We start from the raw sequence: 17583 nt of genomic DNA, 5'->3' as shown, positions 1-17583 counted from the left end.
AAAGCAAAACTAAACAAATGGGACCTAATTAAACTTAAAAGCTTTTGCACAACAAAGGAAACTATAAGCAAGGTGAAAAGACAGCCCTAAGATTGGGAGAAAATAATAGCAAATGAAGCAACAGACAAAGGATTAATCTCAAAAATATACAAGCAACTCCTGCAGCTCAATTCCAGAAAAATAAATGACCCAATCAAATGGGCCAAAGAACTAAACAGGCATTTCTCCAAAGAAGACATACAGATGGCTAACAAACACATGAAAAGATGCTTAACATCACTCATCATCAGAGAAATGCAAATCAAAACCACAATGAGGTACCATTACATGCCAGTCAGGATGGCTGCTATCCAAAAGTCTACAAGCAATAAATGCTGGAGAGGGTGTGGAGAAAAAGGAACCCTCTTACATTGTTGGTGGGAATGCAAACTAGTACAGCTGCTATGGAGAACAGTGTGGAGATCTCTTAAAAAACTGGAAATAGAACTGCCATATGACCCAGCAATCCCACTTCTGGGCATACACACTGAGGAAACCAGATCTGAAAGAGACCAATGTTCATCTCAGCACTGTTTATAATAGCCAGGACATGGAAGCAACCTAGATGTCCATCAGCAGACGAATGGATAAGGAAACTGTAGTACATATACACCATGGAATATTACTCAGCCATTAAAAAGAATTCATTTGACTCAGTTCTAATGAGATGGATGAAACTGGAGCCCATCACACAGAGTGAAGTAAGCCAGAAAGATAAAGAACATTACAGCATACTAACACATATATATGGAATTTAGAAAGATGGTAATGATAAACCTATATGCAAAACAGAAAAAGAGACACAGATGTACAGAACAGACTTTTGGACTCTGTGGGAGAAGGCGAGGGTGGGATGTTTTGAGAAAACAGCATCGAAACATGTACATTATCTACAGTGAAACAGATCACCAGCCCAGGTTGGATGCATGAGACAAGTGCTCTGGCCTGGTGCACTGGGAAGACTCAGAGGGATTGGGTAGAGAAGGAGGTGGGAGGGGGGATCGGGATGGGGAATACATGTAAATCCATGGCTGATTCATATCAATGTATGACAAAACCCACTACAATATTGTAAAGTAATTAGCCTCCAACTAATAAAAATAAATGAAAAAAAAGAAATTAAAAGATGCTTGCTCCTTGGAAGAAAAGCCATGACCGACCTAGACAGCATATTAAAAAGCAGAGACATCACTTTGCCAACAAAGATCTGTATCGTCAAAACTATAGGTTTTCCAGTAGTCATATACGGATGTGAGCATTGGACCATAAAGAAGGCTGAGCACTGAAGAATTGATGCTTTCGAACTGTGGTGAAGACTCTTGAGAGTCCCTTGGACAGCAAAGAGATTAAACCAGTCAATCCTAAGGGAAATCAACCCTGAATATTCATTGGAAAGATAGATCCTGAAGCTCCAATACTTTGGCCACCTGATGCAACTCATTGGAAAAGACCCTGATGCTGGGAAAGATGGAGGGCAAGAGGAGAAGGGAGCGACAGAAGATGAGATGGTTGGATGGCATCACTGACTCAATGGACATGAGATAGAGCAAACTCAGGGAGATAGTGAAGGACCGGGAAGTCTTGCGTGCTGCAGTCCGTGGGGTCACAAAGAGTCAGATACAACTTAGTGACTAAGCAACAACAAAGAAATCTAAGGAAAAAAATTGCTAGAGAAAAAATGTGAAAATAAGCACCTCTTTTCTGATTAATAACAGGGAGAGTCTGGCCTTAGCTGCAGCTAAAATGGATCCCGTTCAGGCAAAAACATTGCTTTCTGTGGAATATACTTGGAGAAGATCTGCATTTGTATAATTTCATGTTCATTCATTCACGGCTTCTGCTGCCCATGTAAAACTGATAAGTAGAGCTATAGGGAAAAATAAGCTGGACCATCTCTGGGTCCTGACGAGAGCAGCTAAGAGAGGCAGCATCGGGGTGAGCGAGCAGCTTTTGAGGGAGAAGCTATCTAAGCGGCAGAGAGCTTGGTCAGGGGCTACAGAGCTGCTGATCGCCAGGTAGGTGGAGCTGGAGGGGGCTCTCTGTAAGGTGTGGAAGGAAAAGAGATGCAGGAGCAAACTCTGTGCCCATCAAGAATGAGTAAGAGATGATGAGCTTTGCTGTCCACCTGCTCCTCCCCCAGCTCCCGAGCTACTTGTTGCTATTGTTTAATCCCTAAGTCCTGTCCGACTCTTTGCGACCCCAGGTACTGTAGCCCTCCAGGCTCCTCTGTCCATAGGATTTCCTAGGCAAGATTGCTGGAGTGGGTTGCCATTTCCTTCTCCAGGGGATCTTCCTGATCCTGGGATGGAACCCAGGTCTCTTGCATTGGCAGGCGGATTCTTCACCACTGAGCCATCAAGGAAGCCCATGAGCTACTTACCCAAACTTATCACACTGTCAGAGGATGAATGGACTCCAGATCTTGAGACCCGCCTTGGTCAGTGCTCTTTTGGCTATGTTGTACTGCCACATCCAACACTGAGCTGTGTTTGAAAAGGCACCAGGAAAGAGTCCTTGCCCACCTGGATTTAATCGCAGCATGACTTGAGTTCACAATGCAGAAGATGTATTAATGGTAATTCAGGGGAAAGCGATCTGTGGTCTGCAGGGCCTCCAGACGTCCTGACCCTGCAGCACTGACCTGATTTTTTTCCCACCCCCAGTTTCCAGTTTGACTGGATATTTCTAGGTTCTTCACAAAGCCAGGTTAAAATTCGTCATCTGGTACCATGACGTCATCCGGTCCCAATACGGAAACATAGCTGCCCGCCCTGACTGGCAGGGTGGTAGCGTAAGCAGGTAGGGGTGCTGAGCGCTTGGGTGGCGTCAGCAGCATTCCTGAGCCATCTCTCAGAGCTGCGGGCATTTCAACAACGAGCACGCAGTAGCACCTGCTGTGGCCGCTGGCACCGGCTGTCGGCGAGGATTTGCCCCATCAGATGGCCAGCAGTGAATTTCGTCACCGGCACACTGACATAAATTGGAGTTGGGCTTGCGTGTCACTGGCCGTTTGCTGGCTCGGGTGGTCTTTTCCAACCGCAGGCTGCTAGACTTCAAAGACAACAGCTTTGCAGTGTCAGAATCTAAGTCAGGCCTTTGTTACTAGATGCCCAGTGACCCCGAGCAACCTGTGAGTAAGGGAGCGTCTCAATAACCAGGAATCGCTGGGTCACGGTGGTACAGCCCCCAGGGAAGGGCACTCTGCGGCCTGGTTTCTCTCACCCCCCCCACCATCTCTCTTACTTAAATGTCAGCATGGTGAATAAAAGGCCAACAACAGGACCGCAGAGTTTCAAAGTGTGAATTATCGGTTTTTTCTCCAGGTGTCAGAATATACTGTCCAGAAGGAAAGATCCCAGATAAAACTGGATGTTTTCATGGAGTAAGCTTTAACTTTGCATATATCACACCCAGTTATCAGACGAACAAAAGCTGTGGACAGATTTATTTACCATTTGGCAAGCATTCCGTCACCCAATAACCGGCACTGTGGAGAACAACTAAAGGCACAATCCTCTGGGCCTGGTTCGAGGCATTTATTTTTTTCACAAGTGAAGGAGATGAAGAGAGAAAACTGATATTTTCTAAAAAAAAGAAAAAAAAGAAAATGTGAGCTTGGAAGGAACTTTTTGGTTACTTAGAGTGAACTCAATGAGCATCATCGAAATTTCACAAAAGTCCTGGTTCTTAAGTATTATGTTGGAGACAACTCAAACAGTACAAGCTTGCCAAGCCCGATTTTGTCAATAGAAGCTACATTATGTTGAGGGTCTGAGTCCGGGCCTCTGCTGCAAATCAGACTGAACAGCTAACTAATACTAGCCTGGAGGCCCCGTATTGCAGTTTCTGGGAAAAGCACCTGAGGAGAGGTGGCAGGAGACCAGGGATGCTCTTGCAGGAATGTTAATTTCTCTAATTACCTGTGTCGGGTGACATGGTTCACTCTCTGGGCCTCCACTTCTTATCTCTGAGAGAAAGGATGTGGACCACGGGTTCCCATCCGGGACATTTAGCAACATCCGGGTCATGTGGTCAGGACTTAGCGTGGGGGTTGTGTCAGTGGCATCTAGTGAGGAGAGATCAGGGATGCTTCTAAGTAAGAAACCTGGTTTCAGCTAGATCAGACTAGATTTCCAACAAGGTAATATACAGGTCAGGGCTTGCCTGGTGGTTCAGTGGTAAAGAATCCGCCATCCGCCGTCTGCCATTACAGGAGACTCGGATTCGATCCCTGGGTCGAGAAGTCCCCTAGAGGAGGGCATGGCAACCCACTCCAGTCTTCTTGCCTGGAGAATCCCGTGGACAGAGGAGCCTGGCGGGCTACAGTCCATGGGATCACAAAGACTCGTCAGACACGACTTAGTGTCTAAACAATATACAGCTCAAGCATCCTATGGGTCTATAGATAGTTCACTTTTTTTTTTTTCCATTTCAGATCCTTTATTTTCAAATTGTCCCAAATTATTTATCTTCAATATAAGTAATAATTTTCATAAATTACAAACAATATGTGGATTAATAGCACTTTTTAATATTTAAAAAAAAACAATAGAATAAAGCAGCCTAAATCATCGGAAACAGCCTCCTAACAAATATTTATGATGGCAGTTGGCAGTGATTGCAAGTCTTCTGGGGTACAATCCACATCCCAGCGGTAAAATTAATCTTTTGAGAAACTGCCTTAGTAGCTGTTTGGATGATGTTTGCTGAATAAATGATTCATCAAATAATGTCTTTCGTGTTGAAAGAAAAATGAAGCTTGTGAAAGTCCTAGACTGTGGGAACTAGCGAGGCACGGACTTCCATGTGTGATTGTGATTGTTGGGCCCATGTGCAGCTTTTTAAAATAAAATAAAGCCAAAAATCTTTTTCCCAGAAAGTGCTCTTTCACATCCATCTTTTCCAATAGAGTCTTTGTTTAGAAGAACATGCATTTTCTTCACTGACTCTCACCCTCCCCTTAAAGCCAGAGTCAGATGCCCCCCACTTATGCTTCTATAGAATCCTATGCAGCATTTAACTTCTTGTATTTTAATATAAATGCTTCGTTTGTCTGTCTGGCCCTCTGGATTCTAAGTTCCCTGAACTAAACGTCTGTGTCTTGTTCATTTCTCATCCTCAGCACTTAGCCATGAAGGTATACAGTAGGCACATCATAAATATTAGTTGGCGCTGCTCAGTATGGCAGACTTACAGGTCTCGTCTGCCATGCTCTTCACATGGGAAAATGCTGGAGAGAACCGTTGTTGGATGGAGAGCCAAGATCCAGAGCAACAGAAGGATCTCCCTAGAGGCTAGAGTCATAGAAGGAACTCGAAATCAGAGAAGTGGTTCTTAAGTTTCGACATGAGTTGCAAAGGGAGGGCCATAAACCCCTTGGCGCTTCAGTCTAACACTAAAGAAGTGCAGAAGTCATGGATTCAAGCCCTGTAGGTGATGAGCAGCTGAAACTGAGTTCCCCAAATCAAGCTAAGGGTTAGAAAACTGACTTCCAGAAACATATACACAAAAAAGAAATCCAAAAAATATTTTTATTTATTTACTTTTAACCTTTTTTAAAAATTACAGTTGCTTTACAATGTTGTGTTAATTTCAGGTTTATAGCAAAATGAATTAGTTATACATATATATATGCATATATACATATACATATATCCATTTAAAAGATATTTTTAAATGAGTAGGTTTTAGAAGTTTGAAGTACTGCAAGGAAGTATTTGAATGTGTGGTGTCAGAATACAAAATGACATTGAGGAAAAAATAAACAAACAAGGAGATTGAAAAAGCACCAAATGGAAATTTAGCTGTTAAAGTAAAACGCTGCAGACAAATTGCTGTCACTTGCTAGATGCCATTGATTATAAGATACACCCTGATACCAGAGGTTAAAATAGAGGAAAAATAAGTATATTAGAACTTATGAAAAACTTATTTGTTTGAATGAGTGAAGTAGGAAGGAGTCATCTCCCATGACTTCAGAGTTTCTAACTTGATTAAAAGAATGATGGTATCTATTATAAATACAGAATACAAGAGAAAGAATAAGACTGATAGAGGAAAGGATTCCTCCTCACATTTGTGTAACTTGTGTGGCACAAGCAAGAAGAATCTTGCAAGGAGGGGGAAGAAACCAGCTATCTAGTCTAAGACCTAGAGTCTATTCCTGAAGTCGTCCACATTTTAACACTAGGCCACTTTTATTACACATTTATTACTAGGCCACTTTTTCTCTGAGGGTGAACACATCTCCAGCTTTCTCAATTACTGTATGATCCTTGAATTAATCCTTGCATTGCTTGTATTTCTTACTACTGTGCACATACTAGATGCTTCAGAACAGTTTGATTTTAGGAGAATCTTCACTTGATCCCATCATTGAGATGGACATTTTCATTTCCTCAACTTTTTTTCTGTGTTGTTGGATTGTCTCATTTGGAGATATTTAACATGTTATCTGGGCTTCCCTGGTGACTCAGATGGTAAAGAATCCACCTCCAATGTAGGCAATGTGAGTTCAATCCCTGGGTTGAGAAGATCCCCTGGAGGAGGGCATAGCAACCTACTCCAGTATTCTTGCCTGGAGAATCCCTATGGACAGAGAAGCCTGGCAGGCTACAGTCCATGGGCTCACAAAGAGTCGGACATGACTGAGTGACTCAGCACAGCACAGAACATAGACAAATTAAACTGCAGGGTGAGTGACAAGTGAAAGTGAAAGTGAAGTTGCTCAGTTGTGTCCAACTCTTTGAGACCCCATGGAATGTAGCCTGCCAGGCTTCTCTGTCCATGGGATTTTCCAGGCAAGAGTACTGGAGTGGACTGCCATTTCCTTCTCCAGGGGATCTTCCCCACCCAGGGATCAAACCAGGGTCTCTCAAGTTGTAGGCAGACGCTTTTACCATCTGAGCCACCAGGGAAGTCAGCAGAGGAACCATGCATATGGGAATATAACATAAGCCCCGACACAGAGAAAGAGAGAGATGGAAAATAGACAGAAGTTTAAAGAAATGGAGGAAGGAATGAAAAACCCCAACTTCTTTATGAGAATTCCACTTGAGAGAGTCAAGAGAATGGACTAGAAATATAGTTGAAGGGAAAATAGATAATTTTCTAGAAGAATTCCTACCAGACATCTCCCCTCACATTGGCAGAACTGTTACTCTCTGATCTGCAGGTAAGCCTGATTACTGATGTCACTGTTACTACTATCTCAGAGACCCAGTCTGGGAGATTCCAGAAGAGAGTTTCCCACAAGCAAATTCTCTCTACTCTTGAGACCACACCCCCAAATGTGATATCATGTCTTATCATCTAATCACATTGCTATGTCTCCAATCATATCTGGTTTGGTTTCTTTTCAGAGAGTAGTTAAAGCTTCTTCTGACAAATCACTAGCTTATGAGATGGAACTTACAAACAGTAATGACCAGGTTGGGTATAAAGATAGAACTTCTGCAGCCATCAGTCCAGAAAGCCAAACAATAGACTTCAGCAATCACTTTGCCAACAAAGTCCATATATTCAAAGCTATGGTTTTTCCAGTAGTCATGTATGGATGTGAGAGTTGGACCATAAAGGAGGCTGAGGGCCACAGAATTCACATTTTCGAACTGTGAAGCTGAGGAAGACTCTTAAGAGTTCCTTGGACAGCAAGGAGATCAAACAAGTCAATCCTAAAGGAAATCAACCCTGAATATTCATTAGAAGGATTGACGCTGAAGCTGGAGCTCCAATACTTTGGCCACCTGATGTGAAGAGTTGACTCACTTGAAAAGACCCTGATGCTGGCAAAGACTGAAGGCAGAAGGAGAAGGGTGTAACAGAGGATGAGATGGTTGGATGGCATCATCAACTCAATGGACATGAGTTTGAGCAAACTCCAGGGGATGGTGAAGGACAGGGAAGTCTGGCATGCTGCAGTCCACGGGGTCGCAAAGAGTTGGACACGAATGAGCGACTAAAAAACAACAATTGAACCAAAATGGCCAGGACTTGATTAATAAGTGACAGCATTTCTAGTTTTTGCCCTGGCTTCCAATTTAGGATACACCATAGAAAACAAGGGGCTTCCCTTGTGGCTCAGCTGATAAAGAATCCACCTGCAATGTGGGAAACCTGGGTTTGATCCCTGGGTTGGGAAGATCCCCTGGAGAAGGCAAAGGCTACCCACTCCAGTATTCTAGCCTGGAGAACTGCATGGACCGTAGTCCATGGGGTTGCAAAGAGTCAGACATGACTGAGCGACTTTCACTTCTAGAGAAAACAAAATATGCACCCATAACCAGTCACAGGGATGCTCTGCTTCCGGTCAGCTGCCTCCAGCTTCCCCACACCCCCAGCTTCTATCAGGACACACGTGGAGCCATGCCTTTCTCCACTAAGAAGCCCCCCAGCACTCCTCTGCCTACCCTGGAGTTTCTGCCAGAATGCAAGTGATGGTGGCTGACTCTGTTGCCACCGAAGCTCTGAATAGAGAGCCTTTGCTTGTCCTCACCTGGGCTTCTCAGAGGGTGCACTGGTAAAGAATCTGCCTGCCGACGCAGGAGATGTGGGTTTGATCCCTGGGTTGGCAAGATTCCCTGAAAGAGGAAATGGCAACTATCTCCAGCATTCTTGCCTGGGAAATCCCATGGACCGAGAAACCTGGCAGGCTACAGTCCGTGGGGTTGCAAAGATTTGGACAGGACTGAGTGACTGAGCAAACACACACACTTGTCCTCAACTGCATCATTTTGTTCATTTCCACACTTGCTTATTTTAGCTTTTACACAAATGAATTTTTTCCCTCTAAAACTGAATTATTTCACCCTCCAAAATTAATATGAAGAAAATATGTAAATTTTTAAATTTAATTGTTGGTTATAGACAATTTTCTTCACACTGCATTCTTTTCTTGCTTGCCCTGGGTACATGAATTTGGCTTGTAGGTCCACCAACTTACTCCTAGTCCTATGAACCATGACCTTCCTGTTAGGAATTTAGTGTCTGTTGAAGATTGATGCCCAGATCCAAAAAAAATCATTACAAAGTAATTGATTTTTTAAGATACATGCATTTCAATCCACTTCGGTTATTATCCTTTTTGGTGCCCAAATTGTCCTGTTTTAGGCCAATATGGGAGCAGCTTCAGGGGCCTCTTTGCCCTTTCAGCATAACCAGCACTCTGTATTTTCTGACCTGGCAGAATGTCCCAGCGCCTCATCTGAATTTACTCCCCCTGATCTGGAATCAGTGGTTTTTCTCCCAAGGAGACGGCCCTCCCTTTTATCTGCTGCACCCCGGCCCTGAGCCGACGTCCCAGAAAAGTTAAGATGTCCCAGCCCTTTCTCTTTAACCAGAACTCTTTGAACCTCAGGCATGACACTTCCAGCGGCTTTGCTATGAACTGCAAGCTCTGTTTCTGACACCTTTTTTTGTTAATTGGCTTGGGATTAATTGATATTAGCATGATTTATTCCCTCTGAGCCTGGCACACACATCTGTGTAGAAATCCCTGCCTAAGAATCAGATGAAGAGGATTAAAAGGCAGCCTTGCCCTCAGTGCTCTGGATAAATAGTCTGAAGAAATAATAACTTGGTGGGGTGAGGAGGAAATTGATCACTAATCCAACCCTTAAGAAAAAAAACAAAAGCTGAGAATGGAAATGAAAATCTTAAAGATTCCTCTCTTCTCATTCTCCAGGGGCACCCAGGTGACAATTAAGGGTATCCCTTCCAGCCAGACCAGATTCACACTCTCTTTGAAGAGAGCAGTCCATTCTTAGCTGACTCACTCCAGGGGTTTAGTTAAGTGCCCACGAAAGTTCGATCGTATCTGGACATTAGTAAGGCGTGTGTTTTGGCAAACAACACCGCGTGAAGACCGAGCTGCCTGATCACTCTGTGATCAGGCCTGTCTGAGCTTCAGGTTCAGTCTGACACAGAAGCCAAAGGCCAAAACTGAACTCTCTGCACTATTTACTTAACAAATAATACAGCTTTGAACACAAGTGGTGTCCATGCCAAAGACTGTCTGTGAGATTAACTGTCAGGGTGTTTTAAAAATTACTTTTCCCTACAGCTCTTTAAAGGAAGCCCAAGAAGTCAGGCAGGTGTCTTGTAGTTTAACACTCAAGGTCCAGGCTTTGTGTAGCCCCCAGAGCTGCACCCACCCCCAACCTGATCCTAGGTGTGGAAGCTGAACTAAGAGGAAAGAGAAGGTGCTGTAGGCAGGAGGGACCCCCGAAACCTCAGTCACCTCCTCGTTCTTTCCCCTCCTAAGAAAGCACCCTAATCTGATGGCCAGTCTGAGCCCACCTTCCTGGATTGAAGGGAATAAGCACAGGGCATCATTTTGTAGGGGAAAAAGACCCAATAAAGATAAACGAAACCAGAGATTTCCTCAATGCAGAAGCCCAAAGAGAGTATCCGTCAGCCCTCCCTTGGCAGGAGGGCTGACGGCGGGGTTGCCCGCCTGCGGGGGTCAGGCCACCCCCGCTTGAGCAGGCAGCACCCAGCTCTCCAGCACCCCAGGGACCCCACCCAGAGTGGTGTGCCAGGCCCTGGACTCCGCAAGTTAGGGGAAGAGAGAAACCAGAGCTGACGTTAGGGCCGTTCCTGGCAGTGAGCAGAATAGACCCCCTGCTACCAGGGATCGGGGATGTTTACTCTGGAAAAGAGAATATTCTGAGGTCAAAGAAAGCCCTCTTCCAAACAGGAAGTTCTGCGTAAGAAGGTTTTAACCTAACCTATCCGACCCCAAAGGAAAGAACAGTGTCCAAGCATGTGGAAGGTTCTGGAAGATGACTCTTGATGCTGGATGAAGAAGATCTTTCCAGCAGTTGGTAATGCCCAACCGCACAGTGGACTCACCTGTCCCTGAGGGGAGCCAGGCAGAACAAACATTTCTGAGGAAGGACAAACATTTCTGAGGAACTGACGTGTCAGACGGCACTGTTCCGGTGTCCTCTCAGATCCTTCTTTTCAGAGGGCCTGAAACGGAAAGTGTTAGTCACTCAGTCGTGTCCGACTCTTTGCGACCCCATAGACTGACTGTAGCCCGCCAGGCTCCTCTGTCCATGGGATTCTTCAGGCAAGAATACGGGCAGTGGGTAGCTGTTCCCCTCTCCAGGGGATCTTCCAGATCCAGGGATCAAACCCAGGTCTCCTGAATTGCAGGTGGATTCTGTATCGGCTGAGCCACCGGGGAAGCCCTCTGGGTCAGGGTTGGCCTCCTACCACCGTGGCGCAGTTCTGCAGGTGGGCAGCTGGGCAGTGAAGAGGTGCGGGGCGCGTTCAGGACGGGTGGGGACAGCGGGGAGGGGGAAGGGGGGGTGAAGCATGTCTTGTGGGTGAGGCTGATGGCAGAGGCCACGGCGCCAGGGGGTCCCGAGTGGTCCTGCTCATGAGCTCTCTGACTCAGGCATAGTCACCAGCCTACAAGTTGGGAACCAGAGACCCGGGTGCTCGAGGGCAAGGATGGGCCTGGTCTGGAAGCGTGGACTCCCCTTCCGGGTCCTGCCTGGTTTGGTGCCATCTTTACTCCAGTGACCCGCATGGAGAACACACAGCCCTCATCACCCCGAGACGACCTGCTTCCAATCTTCCTGGTCCCGGGTGGGCTCCAACATACCTAGGGGGCACCACCGGCCAGAGGCCACATCGCGCTTTTTGTCTCTATCAGGGGTCTACTGCCTACATGCTGGCTTGTCCCTGGGTAGGACTCACACTTCCAAGTGCCCACCAGTGCTCTGGTGGGGAGAGCTCAGAAGTCAGCCTGGGCGCACCTGGCCTTCCTGGGCGCTATCAGAACACCGCATCTGGGGACAGCGTTTATTTACATTAAGAAGGAACCTGATTAAAGATGGAGAAATACTTCCGACTCAACACAATGAATCATCCGATTATACGGATTAAGTGATCGTTCAGCGTGGGATCGTATTAGCCTCGTGCCCCACTCCTGGGTGTGTAGACACCCCCACAAAGGAATTGGTGGGTGCCCAAGAGACTCAGGTGGTAAGAGGGGAGTTACCCCATCGCCCTGTTCCCTCCCTCATGTGTGTCTCCTGCCCAGGGCCCGTGTGGCTTTGCTGTAGGGTCTGTCACCCAGAGGACGGGTTTTACGGTGGCCATGCTGTGGGCTTTGCCCCTGTTCCAGTCCTTCAATGGAAAAGTGTCAAATGACCAAGCTGTAAGTGACCTGAGGCCTTGCCTTCTCCTTATCTGGTCACTTACTGTAAGTAATTCACAGCGAGTTTCAACATCTTTTCTCTGTGGCAAATGGCGTTCTTCTGGCCTCTCACCTGGTGTCCTCTGGCTCATGGCGTGAAGATCTGGTCTCTTGAAGTGGACTGTGTCAAACAGTCAAATCCTGGGTGCAGGGGTTTGTAAGAGGCGATCACGACCACCTCTGGGTCTCTGGGAGTGGAGTCGAGTTTTAGGACCTTGGTCACTTTTGAATTCACCCATTCTCATGTCACTGGGCTTCCCTGCTGGCTCAGCTGGTAAAGAATCCACCTGCAATGTGGGATCCCTGGGCTGGGAAGATCCCCTGGAGAAGGGAAAGGCTACCCAGTCCAGTATTCTGGCCTGGAGAATTCCATGGACTGTATAGTCCATGGGGTCACAAAGAGTCGGATACGACTGAGTGACTTTCACTTCACTTCACTTTATGTCACTTCCAGCCAATGACAAAAGGCAAAGGAGATGCGGGGACATCCTTGCCTTGGGTCTGACTCATCCTTAATTGACTGGTTGACACTTAGGAAGTCTATAAACCACTCTGACCCTCGTGTCTTCTTCTGTAAATCAGGGACACTCATATCCACCCTGTGGAAACGATCTCCTTATTACAGGAAAGACTCGGCTCCCTAGAGGCTGCCTGGAGCACAGCACATGCTCAGCACACCCGAGTGTCCTTCTTTCCTCCCTTCCTCCCCATCACGCTCTCTGCCATCTGCCGGTCCTCCTCTGGTCTCCGCCATCGGCAGCTGGGGTGAGGGACGAGGCTGGACGTGGGGGAGTAAGCCCAAAGCCCCGCTGGCCCTGCTGGACTCCTGGGAGGAAGCACAGGCCTCTCCAGTGTCCCTGAGTCACTCTCGGCAAAGCACAAACCTCGACTGTAGGCTGGAGGGGTCCCCGCGGGGAAGTGGAGGGGACTTCTGGTAGTTCTGGAGGCGAGAACCAGGCTAATAGGTAGAGAACATGTGGACAGGCATAGTGAAGATGGATCTGCCCATCAATAGCGAGTGTCGGGCAGTGAAGGTGGCAGCCTCCAAGGTCCCCTGGCTGTGCATTGAGGATCCTGTCGAGAGATCCACAAGTTTAACAGTGGTGAGACGAGGTGACCGCTGGTCCCTGCTAGTTGTTCTCAGCCAGGGAACCACATCCAGGGTGCTCAGCACCTTTGTTCAGAGGACAAGGTCACACGGCAGAACTGCAGACAGCAACTCTTAAAGCAGTGCTTCATCTTGCGGAGTTCTGGGATTATTTAAGAGACAATGTGATTTGGGGCTAGCAGAAGACTGATCATATATATATATAACACTGAAAAGAAAAGAGAAAGGAGATGTCCACTGTGGTCATGATAAAGCTCCAACTTACTCCCAGGAATCTAGAGAGAGCAGGCCTGTGTTGGGGCTTTGCATGGTACTGGGTTGGGACCACTGGTATTTCTGGCTTGTTGCTTCTCCAGCACTTGGTCTGGGCCCATGTCACTCTCTGGGCCCAGACGTGCCCACCGGGTCTGCCTTCTCTCCAGTGTACATCGTCTCCTGGTGACTGTTTCATATAAATTGTCCAGGGGTTTTTGTTGTGCTCAGTGGGAAGGAAAAGGCCATCCACTGCATTTTCGTGGAAATGGAAGTTCAAGCCATGTTTTTCTTGCTCAGTATCACCTTATCTTTTTGCTGGTTGGCATTCTTTTTCTGCCCTTTATGTTATTCGTGGTTTTTTCATCTTTATTTGAAAAATCTCTTCGCCTCTGGAGATCTCCTGAGCAAAGAACTGGATCCCGTCTCCAGATTCAGGCAACTGGCTGTGGCTTCGTCTCCCTGGAAATCCTTCCTGTCATCTATTATCCAAGATGGATGCAGGACAAGCCATGCATCTCGCAGGGCTAGTGCTTTCAGGTCATGACCATTTATTCCCTTGGAAGCTGAGACCCCTGCTCACCACTGTCCGCTCTTGGCCTTGGCCAGTTTGGGTACAGCCAGCAATTCAACTCAAGTCTCATTTCTTCTGTTCTCTTTTCTCCTTTGAATGGGCTTCCCTGGTGGCTCAGTGGTAAAGAATCCACCTGCCAATGCAGGAGACATGGGTTCCATCCCTGGGTCAGGAAAATCCCCTGGAGGGGGAAATGGCAACCCACTCCAGTACCCTTGCCTGGAAAAGTCCATGGACAGAGGAGGCCAGCAGGCCACAGTCCACGGGGTCACAAAAGAGCCAGACAAGACTGAGCGACCGAGCACATCAAATAGTCAATGGGTAGAAATGCATGGATGAGCTTCGTGCTACAACTTTGTGCCAGAAATACTCCACCGGTTCTTGGTTCTATAGAGTCTGAATCCTCTCACTCAAACAGGGGTCAGTGATGGCGGGAGCCCCACCCCTAGCCTGTCACCATCAAGCAGAGCCCCTCCAGGCGCCCAACAGGACCCAGAGGAGGTAGACAGGGATCCCACAAGGCACCTGGGTTCTTGCTTCGTTTAAAAAAAAAAAAAAGATGTTTGCAGCTGCTTTGGGGAGAAGGAAATCTATGAGTCACTACTTTTAGACCCATGCTGTTCTAGCCACAGGAAGACAGACCCTAATAGAAAAAGAAGGGGAAAGCAAACTAGATTAGATTTCTGATGTTCTAATAGGCAGATATATCAAGAAGCGACCTTCCAAAAGTGGCAGTTGCCCACCTCTGTGAGGATCCTTCCACCCTCACTCGGGAAAGGTGTTTGCCTGCTTCCCTTGCCCTTGGATGCAGCCAATGCCATCCTAAAGAGTACCCCCCAACACACACACACCAATCACAGGCAGAAATAACAAATAAGACAAAAAGACAGCAGAACAAGACCACCCCTCCCTGCGGCTCCACTTGACCTACATGTGGAGAGGACATATTATTCTTTCCTCACAATCAGGGCAAGCAGTTGCAGGGTTCAAAGGCAAGAATGCCAAATTGTTCTTCTTGAAAGAGCAGAACGGGGAAATCCGGGAAAATAACACAGGCAGCCCCAGCAGGTGCCAAGTCACGGGCTGCGGTTGGTAGCGGGAGTCCAGCGATCGAGTTCGCGAACCCCCCAAATCCAGACAAGAACTCTGGCTGGAGACTATGATTCACACCGCACCCAGAGCACCCAGCGAGCACGGCCAAAATCCAGTTCGTTTCCCTGCAACACCTTAGGGAAAAGGTCGGCTGTGTGGGTGAGATATGAATCTATTAATTTCCTGGACGCTCGGTTTACTAAGAGAAAGATTAACAGGGCTGTGATACGTGAAAGCTCTCGGATTTCTCCCCGCGGGGGACATAGGAAGGCTCGTTTGTGGGGCCGGGTGAGGGAGCGACCCACACGCATGGGAGGGATGCGATGGTAAACACAGCATCTCGCCCTGGGACTCTTCAGGGGAACAGCAGGGCTCAGGGGCCAGGGAAGCGCCTGGCTGGGAGTTGGTCCCACCAGCAGAGGTCTGGACCAGAGGCTGGTCCCCTTTCTAAAGTACACTCACCCTTTGACTTTTGGTCGGGGTTTTGCTGAGCTGGCTGCAGCCTCTTTCCACAACGACGGAGCAGCGCAGGAAAAAAACATCGGGATCTCTCTGCCGGAATCATGCCGACGGTGGACGACATCCTAGAGCACATCGGGGAATTCAACTTTTTCCAGAAACAAACGTTTTTCCTCCTCTGTCTGATCTCGGTCGCCTTCACCCCCATCTACGTGGGCATCGTCTTCCTGGGCTTCACCCCGGACCACCGCTGCCGGAGCCCCGGGGTGGCGGAGCTGAGCCGGCGATGCGGCTGGAGCCTGGCGGAGGAACTCAACTACACGGTGCCGGGCCCGGGGCCCGAGGGTCAGTGCCTCCGCTACGCGGTGGACTGGAACCAGAGCGCCCTCGGCTGCCTGGACCCGCTGGCCGGCCTGGCCGCCAACGGCAGCCCCCTGCCCCTGGGCCCCTGCGATCAGGGCTGGGTGTACGACACGCCCGGCTCCTCCATCGTGACCGAGGTAGGTGACTGTGGGACTTAGAAGAGATGGAGAAAACAAACACTGCCGCTTTCCTTAAGGAAGAAACCGGGAACGTCCAGACGTGGAGTCAAAGGACCTCATAAAATCCTCCTTTCCAACCAAAACATACAGCCTCTTACTTGTCTAGAGTGTGAGTTAGTTTAAACTTCATATTATGACCATAATGATTCTAGTGTATGCGAGTCTCAGTATAAGAAATAAGCAAAAACATATCAGAATTCCTGGAAATAATGTCAGGAAAGGGGAAATTTCCAAGCCTCAAGCTGAATTTCTGGAACCTGTACCCTCCATCTGCTGTCATACAAACAGACAGACATCTGACAGCTCACAGAATTCACCTGATTGGTGCCTTACTGTGATACAATGTACTTTTCTCTCAATGGTTGACTTTCTTCTCTTTAGTTTGCTCAAAGTATATATGTCAAACCATTTAGGGTTGGAGCTTTTGCTATGGTACTATTAATTCTTTAAAAACCACACTTGACATTCCTACATTTGTCCTTCCCTGGTGGCTCAGAGGGTAAAGAATCTTCCTGCAGTACTGGAGACCCAGGTTCCATTCCTGGTTTGGGAAGATTCCCTGGAGAAGGAAATGGCAATCCACTCCAGTATTCTTGCCTAGAGAATTCCATGGACAGAGGAGACTGGTAGGCTACAAAAAGTCGCAAAAAGTTGGATGTAACTGAGCAACACCCACTAACACACACACAATTGACATACATCTGACTTTGAGGCCTCTTTTCCATAAAAAGGAAAAAAAATGGAGGCTTGCTGTTTAAAAAAATTGTTTTTGGAGTAGAGCCAATTTGCAATATTGTGTTAGTTTCAAGTGTTCAGCAAAGTAAATCACTTATATATATATACATATGTTCACTCTTTAGATTCTTTTCCCACACAGACTATTACACAATGTTGAGTAGAATTCCTTGTGCGCTATAGGAGGTCCCTACTAGTTATCTATTTTATATACAATAGTGAGACTTGATTTTATTGGAGGCAAAACAAAACAGGAGGACAAGATTATTCTCCAAAGAAAGCCAGGTGCTTGGCTTAACTTAAAAAGGACCACTTGGACGATGTGAAGATACTCTGTCTGAACAGACATTTAGGTAGAAGAGACTTTTCTAAGGATCTAAAGTGGTCTGACAGTTACATGAAATGTGAAGGATTGAAGATTTAACACCATACAATTTTAAGAGGCCTTACAACTTGGCTCACCTCACTCATTCATACTGAGGCCCAGGGCAGAGGAAAATTTTACCCCAGACACAGAGTGAGAAGGCCTTCCGAGGTGGCTCAGTGGTAGAGACTCTGCCTCCCAATGCAGGAG

The 17583-nt window shown here is 47.1% G+C and overlaps 1 protein-coding gene and 1 long non-coding RNA gene across 2 annotated transcripts in view; one reads left to right on the top strand and one right to left on the bottom strand.

Moving 5' to 3' along the window:
* Positions 1 to 3465: 3465 nt before the first annotated feature.
* On the bottom strand, positions 3466 to 15834 carry LOC122434159. The gene is made up of 3 exons (XR_006267278.1): positions 15736 to 15834; positions 10891 to 11010; positions 3466 to 3623 (listed from the first exon to the last, which is right to left on the bottom strand). It is a non-coding gene; the product is annotated as an uncharacterized LOC122434159 (long non-coding RNA).
* SLC22A2 (solute carrier family 22 member 2) overlaps positions 15332 to 17583 on the top strand; it is a 32797-nt gene continuing 30545 nt past the window's right edge. Inside the window, exon 1 of the mRNA XM_043457360.1 lies at positions 15332 to 16232. Within this exon, the coding sequence (XP_043313295.1) occupies positions 15837 to 16232 (396 nt within the window). The 5' untranslated portion in view covers positions 15332 to 15836. The remainder of the gene's footprint in view (positions 16233 to 17583) is intronic.

This window comes from Cervus canadensis, chromosome 33, assembly GCF_019320065.1.
Source record: "Cervus canadensis isolate Bull #8, Minnesota chromosome 33, ASM1932006v1, whole genome shotgun sequence".
NCBI classification, from domain to species: Eukaryota; Metazoa; Chordata; class Mammalia; order Artiodactyla; family Cervidae; genus Cervus; species Cervus canadensis.
Note: the sequence above shows the minus strand (reverse complement) of the source record. Positions and strands in the feature narration are given on the sequence as shown.